This window comes from Toxorhynchites rutilus, chromosome 3 (genome assembly GCF_029784135.1).
Source record: "Toxorhynchites rutilus septentrionalis strain SRP chromosome 3, ASM2978413v1, whole genome shotgun sequence".
Lineage (NCBI taxonomy): Eukaryota > Metazoa > Arthropoda > Insecta > Diptera > Culicidae > Toxorhynchites > Toxorhynchites rutilus.
Window position 1 is genome coordinate 204,342,946 of NC_073746.1, and position 12,748 is coordinate 204,355,693.

General features: G+C 38.9%; 1 protein-coding gene and 2 long non-coding RNA genes across 6 annotated transcripts; 2 read left to right on the forward strand and 1 right to left on the reverse strand.

Moving 5' to 3' along the window:
* Nucleotides 1-2,493: 2,493 nt before the first annotated feature.
* LOC129778559 (uncharacterized) lies at nucleotides 2,494-3,875 on the reverse strand. Of its 2 annotated transcripts, XR_008743456.1 has the most exons (4): nucleotides 3,507-3,875; nucleotides 3,261-3,413; nucleotides 3,081-3,193; nucleotides 2,494-3,026 (listed from the first exon to the last, which is right to left on the reverse strand). It is a non-coding gene; the product is annotated as an uncharacterized LOC129778559 (long non-coding RNA). The 2 variants fall into 2 exon arrangements; XR_008743455.1 differs by lacking the exon at nucleotides 3,507-3,875 and having other exon boundaries at nucleotides 3,261-3,494.
* An 833-nt stretch (nucleotides 3,876-4,708) lies between these two features.
* Nucleotides 4,709-5,677, forward strand: LOC129778210 (nuclear pore complex protein Nup98-Nup96-like). Of its 2 annotated transcripts, none has more exons than XM_055784955.1 (3): nucleotides 4,709-4,891; nucleotides 4,955-5,067; nucleotides 5,139-5,677. In XM_055784955.1, exons 2-3 carry the CDS (start codon nucleotides 5,062-5,064, stop codon nucleotides 5,412-5,414), a joined length of 282 nt encoding a protein of 93 aa, XP_055640930.1. In that variant the 5' UTR covers nucleotides 4,709-4,891; nucleotides 4,955-5,061; the 3' UTR covers nucleotides 5,415-5,677. The 2 variants fall into 2 exon arrangements, with proteins under 2 accessions (XP_055640930.1, XP_055640929.1); XM_055784954.1 differs by having other exon boundaries at nucleotides 4,709-4,887.
* Nucleotides 5,678-9,896: 4,219 nt separating this feature from the next.
* LOC129777639 (uncharacterized) lies at nucleotides 9,897-11,842 on the forward strand. 2 transcript variants are annotated; one of them, XR_008743274.1, is made up of 3 exons: nucleotides 9,897-10,541; nucleotides 10,596-10,907; nucleotides 10,967-11,842. It is a non-coding gene; the product is annotated as an uncharacterized LOC129777639 (long non-coding RNA). The 2 variants fall into 2 exon arrangements; XR_008743273.1 differs by having other exon boundaries at nucleotides 10,596-11,842.
* The last annotated feature ends 906 nt before the right edge of the window (nucleotides 11,843-12,748 follow it).

Sequence of the window (12,748 nt, forward strand, 5' to 3'; positions counted from 1 at the left end):
TTTCTCATCCGTTGCAAGATCATGAATCCATTGGTGATTGATAACTTCGAAAATCTACTACAACTGACTCCTCAGTCAAGTTTTATGTCTTTATACCATGAGTACCTTACCCACGACGTGCACCCTTCACCAGGCATCTCCAACCAAGTTTGCTTCCCATACTTTTGCAATTCCTCTGTCATTTTTGATCTGTCCATGCGACAAAAAATCCATGGAATCCCAGATCATCTACGCTCAGATTCTATTCCGCCGATATTTTCGGCAGAATATGGGGGCATAGTTAGATCTGATAAAATGTTCTTTACTGACGGTTCATTCATAAACGGGTCCACTGGCTTTGGCATCTTCAATGAAAATTCCAGTGCCTCTTTCAAACTCAAAGATCCTTGTTCCGTGTATGTTGCTGAACTGGGTGCGATATACTACGCACTGGGGATCATTGAAACATTGCCCATCGACCACTATTTTATTTTTTCAGACAGTCTCAGCTCATTAGAGGCAATCCGCTCAATGAAGGTTGATAAACGCTCATCTTATTTCCTAACAAGAATAAGACAACTATTGAGTGTTTTGGTCGAAAAATTATTCAAGATTACCTTAGCATGGGTTCCCTCTCATTGCTCGATTCCGGGGAATGAGAAAGCGGACTCGCTAGCTAAGGGGTGGGCGCTTTAGAAGGCACTCTTTTTGAAAGGCAAATTGCTTATAATGAATTTTTCCACATTCCTCGTCAGTATACGCTCGTAAGTTGGCAGCGCATGTGGAGTGGAGATGAGTTCGGTCGTTGGTTACACACGATTATCCCTAAGGTCTCGACGAGGGCATGGTTCAAGGGATTGAATGTAGGTCGTGATTTCATTCGCGTGATATCTCGGCTTATGTCCAATCACTACAACCTAAACGCGCATCTCTATCGCATTGGACTCGCAGCAAACAATCTATGTGATTGTGGCGATGGCTACCACGACATCGAGCATATTGTCTGGTCGTGTATCCGGTTCCATGCTGCTCGCTCTCAGCTCTCTAGAGCACTGAGAGCAAAAGGCAGACAATCGGATATCCCCGTCCGGGATATCTTAGGTAGCCGTGATCCTGATCTTCTGCTTCATCTATACCTGTTCCTCAGAAACGCCGATGTCAACGTTTAATGATGTTTCCTTCGTTGTGTCCCTGTTTCATATCCCTCCTATCCGATCGATAAACTTTTACTTAGTCGCGGCAATACATACACACACTCTTTACAGACACACGGGCCAAAGGTTGTGCAGTCCACTGATGATTCAACAAGAGCCAAAGGTTGTACCGCTCATGACAACTCTACACGAACTGATGATTGCGCCGGCTAGTGACCATTCTATCCTGGATTCCTCGAGTCGAGAAAGACGCACCACGCTAGATATGAGGTACAGACTAGGGGGGCGTTGCTGATTAATGGTCAGCTGCATCCCAATAGGAAGTATCCCGTGTCGGGCACACGTACAGAGCATTGGAGACAGCAACATCCGAATTACGAAAACACTTGTAATACTAACCTCGAGCCAACCGCGAGTAATCGGTTACATATTACTAACATAGATAATAAGAAAAATTGTATTGAACTCCCGGCCCCGTGAGGCTAACGCCATATGAGCCTTTATAAAAATATATATTTTGGAAAAAAAAACAAAATAAATTAATGGGTTTACGAGCGGCGCTCGCTTATATACCGATTGGTGATTTCAATAGCCTGTTTTGAAAGCAGTTTTAAGACTATTGAAACAATTTTTGGATGAAAAAGTAACAAGTATATGACGCGTAGACATTTTATCTTTCGAATGAAGTGTTTATCATACCATTTCGTTTAGTTGTTTAAGAGCTATTAACGCTCAAAATCTCGGTCTCCGGCGTAAGGACGATTACACATTATCCGGTTTCTGCCGGACCGGTTTCAAAAAGCGCCGCTGGGTTGGGACGGATAACCGGATAACAAGGTGAAAGAGACCTCGCGCTACACTCTCACATACACATATGTGCATTTAGCTATACAATGGATTGACAGGTAAACATTGCTACAAATATTCTTGCTACATGCAAGCTGTTTTCGATTTTGATTTTTGTTTGTGCTGAATATACAACTGTTTTAGGAGGATTGATGGAAAAAGATTTGTCCAAGAATAAGATTTGGAAGCTCAGGGATCATATTGGGCGCAGAGTATGTACTAGGGGTACAAGGGAACTGCCTACACGACAAGGTCTCTGGCGGTGCTAACGAGAAAGCAGTAAACCGTTTTATCACCATAATAATTCCGTGCAGACTTCCCGACATTTTTTATGGCATTCTTGGAGAAATTCAACCATATACCGGGCGTGTTCACGAAACAATATCTTTTTTGTGAATAAGGTCTAATCTTTCCGCGGGATGTAAATTTGCAATGATAAACAAATATAAAAAACCTACTTAACAGAAAAACTTGGTTGTCGTAAACAGCATTATAAAAACTAACTCTAGTCCAGTTGCACTATACTATATGCCAAATTATTTTATTTCCAAACATACATAAATATCATGATTCATTTCACACGCTCTGTTGCCATATATTTTTTCAATAGTTTTTTTTTTGCCTACAAGAGAATGTGTGTTCATTCTTGAGTGTCTTTTTATTTCCCTATTGCAGTAATAATCTAAACTAAACTAAAAATAACATTAAAATTTGCCTTCAAACACTATCTCATTGATACTCGTTGAATCCTCGTCCAGAAACGCGCTTAGCATAAGCAGCAATTCCTCGAGCACATACTCCCGGGGAAAAGGCTGCTTTTCGAGCGCATTTCGCATGAACACACAGCTGTTAATACGCAGATCCTGAGCGGAGAATGCCGAATGAGACATGCCAACCGCTGGGTGGTTTCGCTCTGACAGAGCCGATGCTTCGGCGTCGGACAGGGAAACTTCTTGATCACGGAGCACAGATCGGATAGTTTGGGCTTGAGTTCTTCGAACAGAGCCTCGGCCACCTCGTCGTCGAGAGCATCCCGAGCAGGTCAAACTGTGTATTAGGAGAGAGAGCTATTTTTGGTGTGTCAAATTAACAAAAACTAACCTTCACATTTAGCTCGATAAAGTCGCTCAAAATCTGCCCTTTGATGAACTTTTTGGAGATTTTTTTGACATCCTTGAACTCGTTCAGTAGTTATTCCAAATAAGGGAAGTTGACTGTGAACAAAGCAAAAGCAGAAGTTAATTAAATAACTCGATCAATATATCGAAAGACATCACCCACCGTTGATAACACAGTCCGTGACAATATGTTCCATGATAACCTCGTACGCCTGTGACCATTGCTTCACTTTGAGCAGAAACTTGCATCCTTGAATTTGTTCCACAGCAGCGAAATAAAGAAGCAAAATTTCGGCATCCATATCACATCCGACTTCTGAATTGATTTCAAAAACAACAAACAAACGTCAATAGCTCACACATATTAATCCATGGGACGATAAATTTCCTGAATTGTACTCATACTAACACATGACAACACATGACAAACAACTGTCAATTCTCGTTGATGGTACGGAGCTTCGTGCTCAGCTTTTGGGAAATGATAATGATTATGGATTTTCAGGTGCAGTAAACTCGTATACAAAATAAAAATTATGAATGAAAATAAACATTTTTTTAACAAATATGTTTTTATATAATAGAGCAATACGTTCTTCCGCAAGTAGTGGACAAATCCTGAACAAGAATCGTGTTTGATAATGATTTCGTATTATAATGATTTGGTTTTGGTGAAAACATCAGGAAAGTTATACAAAAAAAATTAAGTAAGAGTCAGTTCTACGTTATTTGAGCAGTCACATAATATGAAGTAAAAATTTTCATTCAAAGTTTGAACAACTAATGGTCTGAGAAAGTTATAGAGAATGATTTGCTTTCCCAAACTGACTTCTCCACCAGATGTCGACACAATACTACTGTCATCGCATATAATGCTTGTCCGATCACCGGACATTGCAGTCGCAGTAGACGGCTGCAGAAACCGGATAATGTGTAATCGTCCTTAGGCCGATTATACATTATCCAGTTTCCACCGGACCGGTCTGAAACCCAAATGGCAAATTTCGACCGTACCAACCTCTTTACGGCGCCGTGATGCAGCGGTCTACTGCGACTGCAATGTCCGGTGACCGGATAAGCATTATACGCGATGACAGTAGTATTGTATCGACATCTGGTGGAGACATCAGTTTGGGAAAGCAAATCATTCTCTATAACATTCTCAGACCATAAGACAGTTTTAAGTTGTTCAAGCTTTGAATGAAAATTTTCACTTCAAATTATTTGATTACTCAAAACGCGTGGAACTGATTCTTACTTAATTATGTTTGTATAACGTTCTTGATGTTTTCACCAAAACTTATAATTATAATATGAAATCACTATCAAACACAATTCTTGTTCAGAGTTTTTTCACTACTTGTAAAAGAACGTATTGCTATATTACATAAAATATATTTATTACAAAAAATGTTTATTTTCATTCATAATTTTTATTTTGTATATGTGTTAATTGCACCTAAAAATTTATTTTTACTGTCACTTCCCAAAAGCAAAACACGAAACTAAATACCATCAACGCGAATTGACAGTTGTTTGTCATGTCTGTTAGTATTAGTACGATTCAGACAATTTTTCGTCCCATGTATTAGTATGTGTGTGCTATTGACGTTTGTTTATTTTGAAATCATTTCAAAAGTTGCAAGTGATATGGATGCCGAAAATTATATTTCGCTTTATTTCGCTGCTGTAGAACAAGTGAAGTGATGCAAATTTCTGCTCAAAGCGAAGCAATGGTCACAGGCGCACGAGGTCATCATGGAGTGTTTTGCCATGGATTGTGTTCAACGGTGGGTAATGTCAGCGACAAATTATTCATAATTCATTGATTAACTTCTGTTTTTGTTTTGCTCACAGAAAACTTCCATCATTTAAATTCGATACTGAACGAGTTCTAGAATGTCAAACAAATTTTCAACTGTTCCATCAAGGGGCAGATTTCGAGCGACTTCATCCAGCTGAATATGAAGGTGAGTGTTTGTTAACTTGAACACACCAAAATAGTTTCTCTTCTAATATTCTTATTCGGTATTTCATACAGTTCAACCTGACCCGGAACGCGATCGACGAAGAGGTGGTTAAAGCTTGGCTCGAGGAATTCAAGACCAAACTGTCCGATCTGTGCTCGGTGATCAAGATGTTTCCCTGCCCGACGCTGAAGCATCGACTCTGTCAGAACGCAATCACCCAGCTATTGGTCATCCGCTATGCGTTGATGCAAAATGCGCTCGAGAAGCTGCTTCTGCCCCAGGAATACGTCCTCGAGAAATTGCGGCTGAGCGCGTTTCTGGACGAGGATCCGCGGAAGCAGCGATGAATAGCGTTTGAAAGAAATGTATGATGTAATTTTAATCGCAAAGCAATATTACTACAATGCTGAAACAAAAAAAAACACTCTAGAATAAATGGATGGGTACACATCCTTTCGTACGCAAATTTCAAGATGATCACAGGAAGTGGTTTGGTTTGGAAGGTTTGCGAACGTATTTTGAAATGGGGCGGAAAGGTTTATTACACCTTTGACCGCTCTGACGGCACTTATCGGTAAAAACACCGTCCTGATGTGCGCCTGCGAGGCCTGCACTCACTTTGGCCGTGCCAAACTTCGACATTCATATGTACTTTCCAAAAAACGCAAATTTGAGCAGGCTCGTGGTTGCAGCAGCAGCTGTGGTTTCAAGATTTTTCATATGCAATCTGTTCATGACCCATCCCCAAAAGGCACATCATGAGAGGGTGCTCACAAACAATGGTGGGAATTCAGAAAACACGGGTTCGATCAGCTCGGTGCAGCTGTACCACAGGTAATAAGAACAAGGTACAGATGCTTGATCTTCGCTCACTCATATGCGATCGGGAAGCGAAAGATGCGCAAGGGAATTGGGGAGTTCACCGCTGCCGATAGCGATCGAGAACATCGCACAGATATGCGATCAGCAAAGCGTAAGCGGAAATGATTTTATTATTCTGCCGAGCAGATACGTCCGAATCGTTCACTATGGAATCAACAATAAATTAAATATTTTATCGGATGTTTTGTTAAATGAATACAAGTTGTAATGTTGTGAAACTGTACATTATGAATATAAGTTTTATATACCTAGTGTTTTCATGTGAATATATGTAGTTCTACCAGAACTGTATTTTGAATGAAGAGAAGGATTCTTTGATGTTTGTGCCGGTTGTTCCGCCGTTTTGTATTTACTGTCGACATTGCGTGGAGTGCAGTTCGAGTTTTTGTTCGCCGATAGCAACTTGTGGTGGGGAAAATAATTTCCCCATACAATGTTGGCAGCTGGAAATTGTGGGCTGTCGAATTGAGCCAGCCACCTAACAGCAATCAGTTGTATGTAGCAGAAATATTTGCAGCAATGTTCACCTGTCAAACCACTGTATAAACAAATGCATGTATGTGTATGTGAAAGATGTACGGTTTTGTATAGCGCGAGGTCTCTTTCACATTGTTATCCGGTTATCCGTCCAAACCCAGCGGCGCTTTTTGAAACCGGTTCGGCAGAAACCGGATAATGTGTAATCGCCCTAAGGCCGTTTACACACTAGGCAACCTAAAGCGGACCTTACACGGTCAACTTTATTGACAATATGATGACATTTGAGAGCATAATGACAGCTGAACATGGCCGACGACGCAGAAATCCGGATTTTCTGATTTTCGAGCATCAATATCGTGACATTTCATATAGATGCATGATGTTGACGTTTTACCTCACGGACTTCCAGACTGAGTTGCCAGATATGCAAGCGCACATTTAATTTTTGTTAGTCTTTTTTGCGATTGCAATTAAAATTTATAAACTACTGAAATTGTAGGTATCATAAATGGAAGCTTTTGGTTTGGAAAACCGATACTTTGAATAGCAAAATACGGTACTTTTCACGATACAAATCAAAACTTAGTAAGTAAACTGACAATGTGATGGTGAGAGAGTGGATGAAACTTAACAACGTTTTAGGAATTTTATAACGTTGAACTCGGTCATTCTTTGCGCTAGTGAGCGGGTTGTGTGCTTCTTCACACTCCGCTATAAAATTTGGAGAATGAGAAGATCTGGGGAAATCACAGATGAAAAAACATCATGTGTTAATTCAAGCTACAGTAGAATCCCGATTATCCGCGGAATAGTCGGGCAAACTCACCGCGATTAACGAATATCGCGATGACCCATTAAAGGACAAAAAAATGCAAACACGAAAAGAGATGTTTCAACATAAAAACTATGTTCTATCAATACAAAAATCAATCAACTATCCATCTATAAGGTCGTGTACACCAGTGGCTAAATAATGTAAAAGCCATGACCACAACAAAAGAGCATGGGCCTACCACTCACTAACAAATTCCGGAAAGGCCTATTGATTTACTATGGAACTCGCAGTCACGAATAATCCGCAGGGCGGATCACCCGCTCGCGGATAATCGGGGTTCTACTGTCATAGTCTCATTTATGGAATATAAACATTTGCTTGCAGATAAAATAACTTGCATATATTTTCGCAAACTAAAATAATCTGGCATCTCTGAAACTGAAAGGAACAGTCTGTATTTGTGAAACGAGTATTATGATGTATTTTTGAGAAGAAAAACCGAATTCTAAAGTGTAAATTATGAATGAAAATTAACTTTTACGAATCAAATTAGTATTCTATGTGAATGCAAATCACTTTTTTTTCTGCAAGTGGTGAGAAAATCCCATACAAAAATTATGTCTGAAATTGACGTTATATTATAATAATACTGTTTAGTAGGAATATCTGAAAATTCAGAGGAAGTAGGTTAAGTTAAGGTTAGGACTACGCGCTTCAACTTATTAAATATTACCAAGTAGATATTTTCATTCAAATTTTACCAATTGAAAATTACCTTTTAGCCTTCTAATCTGATAGAGAATAGTTTGGATCCCAAACTCGAATGTCGCCACTAGCCATCGCGGATATTTTCGTTGTCTCGGGTTGAGGGCGATATTGACCGTGTAAGGTGGAAAAATATTGATTGAGGTTAGATCAGATGTTGAAAGCCTAGCTGTCACGATATTGAAGACACTTATTGTCAATCCGGTTGATCGTGTAAGGTGCCCATAAGTTGGAAAGCAACTTAACTAATATGTCAAAAAAGTTTAGAGCATGTGTAATCAAATGGGAGCATACACACTAGGCAACTGGCAACTTAAGGCTGATTTAGACGGTGCCAGTCAACGCGCTAGTAGAAGAATCCAATCACTAGAGTCTAGTTATTAGAGCCATGTAAACACCCGGCTCCAGTAACTTGCGCAAGTATCGCACAAGTAATTGGCCACGCCAGCGAATAGAAAATTTTCTAGATACTGGCGCCAATAGATAAATGACAATTGCTTCCAAACAGTGCGTCATATTATACATTTGTGTGAAATCGAAATGCCAGGTAGTTTCAGTGTTGCCACATATTTATTTGTACTGGAAGGGGAAAAATCTTTTTCGGCTATGGTGAAGACAATTATAAAACGGTGTTATTTGGCTTGCTCTGTAATTTGTATGTTTGTATGTTTGTAACATGTTTGTTTGTAGCGCTTTACCGCATTAAAAGAAATTTATCTCTTCCTGTTGACCGATTGGTATGAAATTTGGAACACACGTTTATCTCTGCAGTCATTATAAAACTGGGTATTTCATTATTTAAAAAATCCAAGATGGAGGCTGCTACAAAATGGCGGATTACATATTTTCTCAAAGCCCAAAAAACATGGGTATCAAATCAAAGGGCTTGACTAGTAGAACACAGTTATGCATGAGGAATGCAAATCCAAAATCGCCTCAACAAAACGGTGGTTCACATATTTTCTCAAAACCCGGTCAATATTGGTATCAAAAGAAAGGGCTTGACTAGTAGAACACAGTTTTTCATGAGAAATGCAAATCCAAAATGGTCGCCACCATAAAATGGCGGATCACATATTTTCTCAAAACCCTATCAATATGGGTATCAAACGAAAGGGCTTGACTAGTAGAACACAGTTAATCAAGAGAAATGCAAATCCAAAATGGCCGCCACCACAAATCTAAAATGGCGGCCACTACAAAATGGCGGATTACATATTTTCAGAAATTTATGGAAAATTATGAAAAATATAAATCCAAAATGACCGCCATCATAAAATGGCGCCATGTTTTTTCAAAGCCCATCAATATGGGTATCAAATGAAGGTACTCGACTGGTAGAACACAGTAGATCATGAAAAATCCCAACAAACATCGAAACATACCTTTAATTCTACTGTCATTATAAAACTGCGTATTCCATGTTCATGGAAAATTTGATTTGGCCGCCGCTAGAAAATGGCATTTTGGATTTGCATTCCTCATGAATAATTGTGTTCTACTAGCCAAGCCCTTTCATTTAATACCCATATTGAAGGAGTTTGGGAAAATATGTAATCAACCATTTTGTAGCGGCAGCCATCTTGGAATTTTCAAATAATGAAATACCCAGTTTTATAATGACTGCAGAGATAAAGGTGTGTTCCAAATTTCAGATCAATCGGTCAACAGGAAGGGGCTCAAATTTCTATTCATGTGGTAAAGCGCTATAGACAAACATGTTGCAAACATATAAACGTACAAACATACAAACATACAAATTACAGGGTAAGCTAAATAAAACCGTTTAAATACAGTTCCTATCGGTGCTTTATGAGAAAAATCTGTGTTCTTACCGTACAGAACAAAACAAACAAAACTGAAAAAATATACCTTTCCGGAAAAATTTGTACATTTGCCAACACTGGATGATTCGATGGTACAAGGAACATCAAATTCAATTCCCTCAACGTATACATGGAAGAATCTTCATTCGCGTTGACGGCATTGTGCTTCATGTGTTCGATTTGTGAAGCGAAAATAATAATAGACAATGAAATCATGGAAATATCAGGAAATTTATATAAAAACAGCTGATGAAGGTTCAGTACGACGTGTTTTAATTAGTAAATTAACAAGAAGTAAAATTTTTCATTCAAATTTTGACAATTTAAAACTGCCTCCGGGCCTACAAAACCGATAAAGATTAATTTGCCTCCCAAAATGGTTATCGCCACCAGACGTCGACACTGTCATTCGTCATCGAGGATAAAGTGACAGCCAAGGTGTCCAGTTGCTGAAAATGTGTATGAACGCACAGCACCAGTCAACTGGTGATCTAAATATGGCGTACCGTTGACGTTCAAGTAACTGGCGCCAATTACTGGTTAATGTGTAAATCAGCTATTAGGTCGGACCAACTTTTTCGATTCAACCTAGCATGTCGAGTCACGCGCGATATATGTTGGCAACTTTTTCGTTCAATTTCTGTTGAAATTTTTAATTCTGCGTTCGTTGAGTTTCAATGTTTGTCAGTAGTAATAACAAACAGTGTTTTCAAGATTTGCCCAGTTTATAATAATACGAACGAAACGTAAGCATTTTTTATTTTTATATATAATTTTATATATGGTTTATATTGTATCAGGTGGAACAAACTGAAAGAGGATTTCGAATGGAGAATGACCTATGTTGGGGAGCCAAATTGAGCCGTCAAATTCTCAAACTCCGATAGCTTCATTTCCAGGCCCCAACATCGAAGGGAAAATTTCCTTTCCCCCACATAAGACACAAACTCCGCTACCGTCGGCGAAAACAAAAAGTACACATCCACTCAAATTTCGACGACAATCCAAATGCGTAAACACTCAAAGTGCAATCACATATGCTACCGACATTCCTTCACAAACAAACATATCACATCCGTGTAATTCCATTTCACATTAATTACAATTCACATGTAAAAACTCAATTTATATTTACATATCACAACGTTTAGATTTTACATTATATTTACAGTTACAGGTATTTCACCTCACAAATTACATCTATTAAATTAAATGTCACCACTGGCGGACCATCTCGGACTACTTTCGCTCCGCTATTTACAATTTTTGTTGTGCGTTGTTGTTGATGTTGATCCTACTCTGTGTCATATTTCACGATCTCCAATCTACGATGAAGTGATGAATAATTCACCAACGTGACCGCTTCGTTCGTGATGAGATCCCAGAAGGAGAGAACGGCAAATCACATTGTTTTTTCCGTTCTCCTATCGCACATGTGGGATACACAATTCCTGCTGTATATGATCAGCTGATGTAGACCTTGCAGTTCATTATTCTCCAGCAGGCAGCCGTCTCGATTATGTAATCGTGTGTACCAGGCCTGTATTTTGGGGAGCTGCTACTACTCATAAACAGTCTATGTAGGATCAGCCGAATCGGAAGAGTACAATCAGGTTCTTGGCACGATATATGTTGGTCCGGTACCAGTGGGGAGACACATTATTTCAAGCAGACATACATTCCCAATGTGACACGTACTCCGGAGCTAGACGCAGTGACTCTTCACACTTGTTCATATTGTGGTCAAGGATTCGTGCGAGCCGGTTACGTTATAAATAATTAATACTCAGAAATAGAGAGAGAATGGAATGACCACTGAGTACAATCCGAGTGATGCTTGAATTGATGTTGCTTTAAACATTGCCAGAATCATAACGGAACAGTAGAGAACAATTCAGCATTACTGCCAGAATTTAGCAGAAATTCGAACTCGTGGCCGACGGAATATTGGACATAAATATGTTTACTAGAATGATCCATTTTTTCAATTGTTTTGGATTGATGCGGAACCTAAATAAAGTCTACTGTCGAATGGCAGCGCGTCATATTTTCTTTTCTTTTTCATGCAATCAAAAAAAATTTAATGGTGCTGGTTATCTGTTTCATGCAGTTGAGGGTACATATAGTGTATTATAAAACTGCTCGTTTTGATTTCATTGTATGTAGCTTACAAATATTGCGCACATTTTCAATTTGATGTCGTTTGCATAAATTGAGTACTTTTGTTTTCCTCTTTTCGCTAGAGTTAGATAATTCGCTCTTCATATGATTTATTTTGGTATTTGAAGAAATGACATCTCTGCCAGCGATTACGCAGTTGACAGATGAAAACTTAACGAATTCATTACGTTTGAGTTGCCTCAATGTGCAGAGCTGAGTTGGAGATCTGATTGACATCGCCAACAAAGATCGGGTTGCGGTTGCCCAATGTGTAGATGGCCTAACAGCCAAACCTTGTAATACACTTAGAAAAATCCTTGGTCGAAAACTACCAAATACATTTGGTAATGCAAAATTAGTAGAATGTACAATTTTTTTGTACATATTGTCAACAAACCCGCATCCCTACCAGAGATTAGTATATTTTACTCGATAACATTAGTAAACTTGGATATTGTCATATCTGAAAACTGGTGAGAAAAGCGCGTATTAACCATTTTCATTGTTCCCATAAGACAATACAGTGGTATAATAAGGATATAATTCTGATACGTGCATTTTCGGCGAGAAAATGTAGCCGATATTGGGCTTCCGAATCATGGTTCTGCTTGACATATGTGTTTATTAGTACGGTCGAAAATAACTATAGAGTGGTAGTATTTACCAAAAAATTCGTTATATTTACTAATTATTTCTCTCAGTGTATATACATCTTGATATTTTTTCCACCAAACGAACTGTCATTATCGAAATGTGTAGAATAAAAGATGTTTTTCATTTTTCTCTCCGTAAA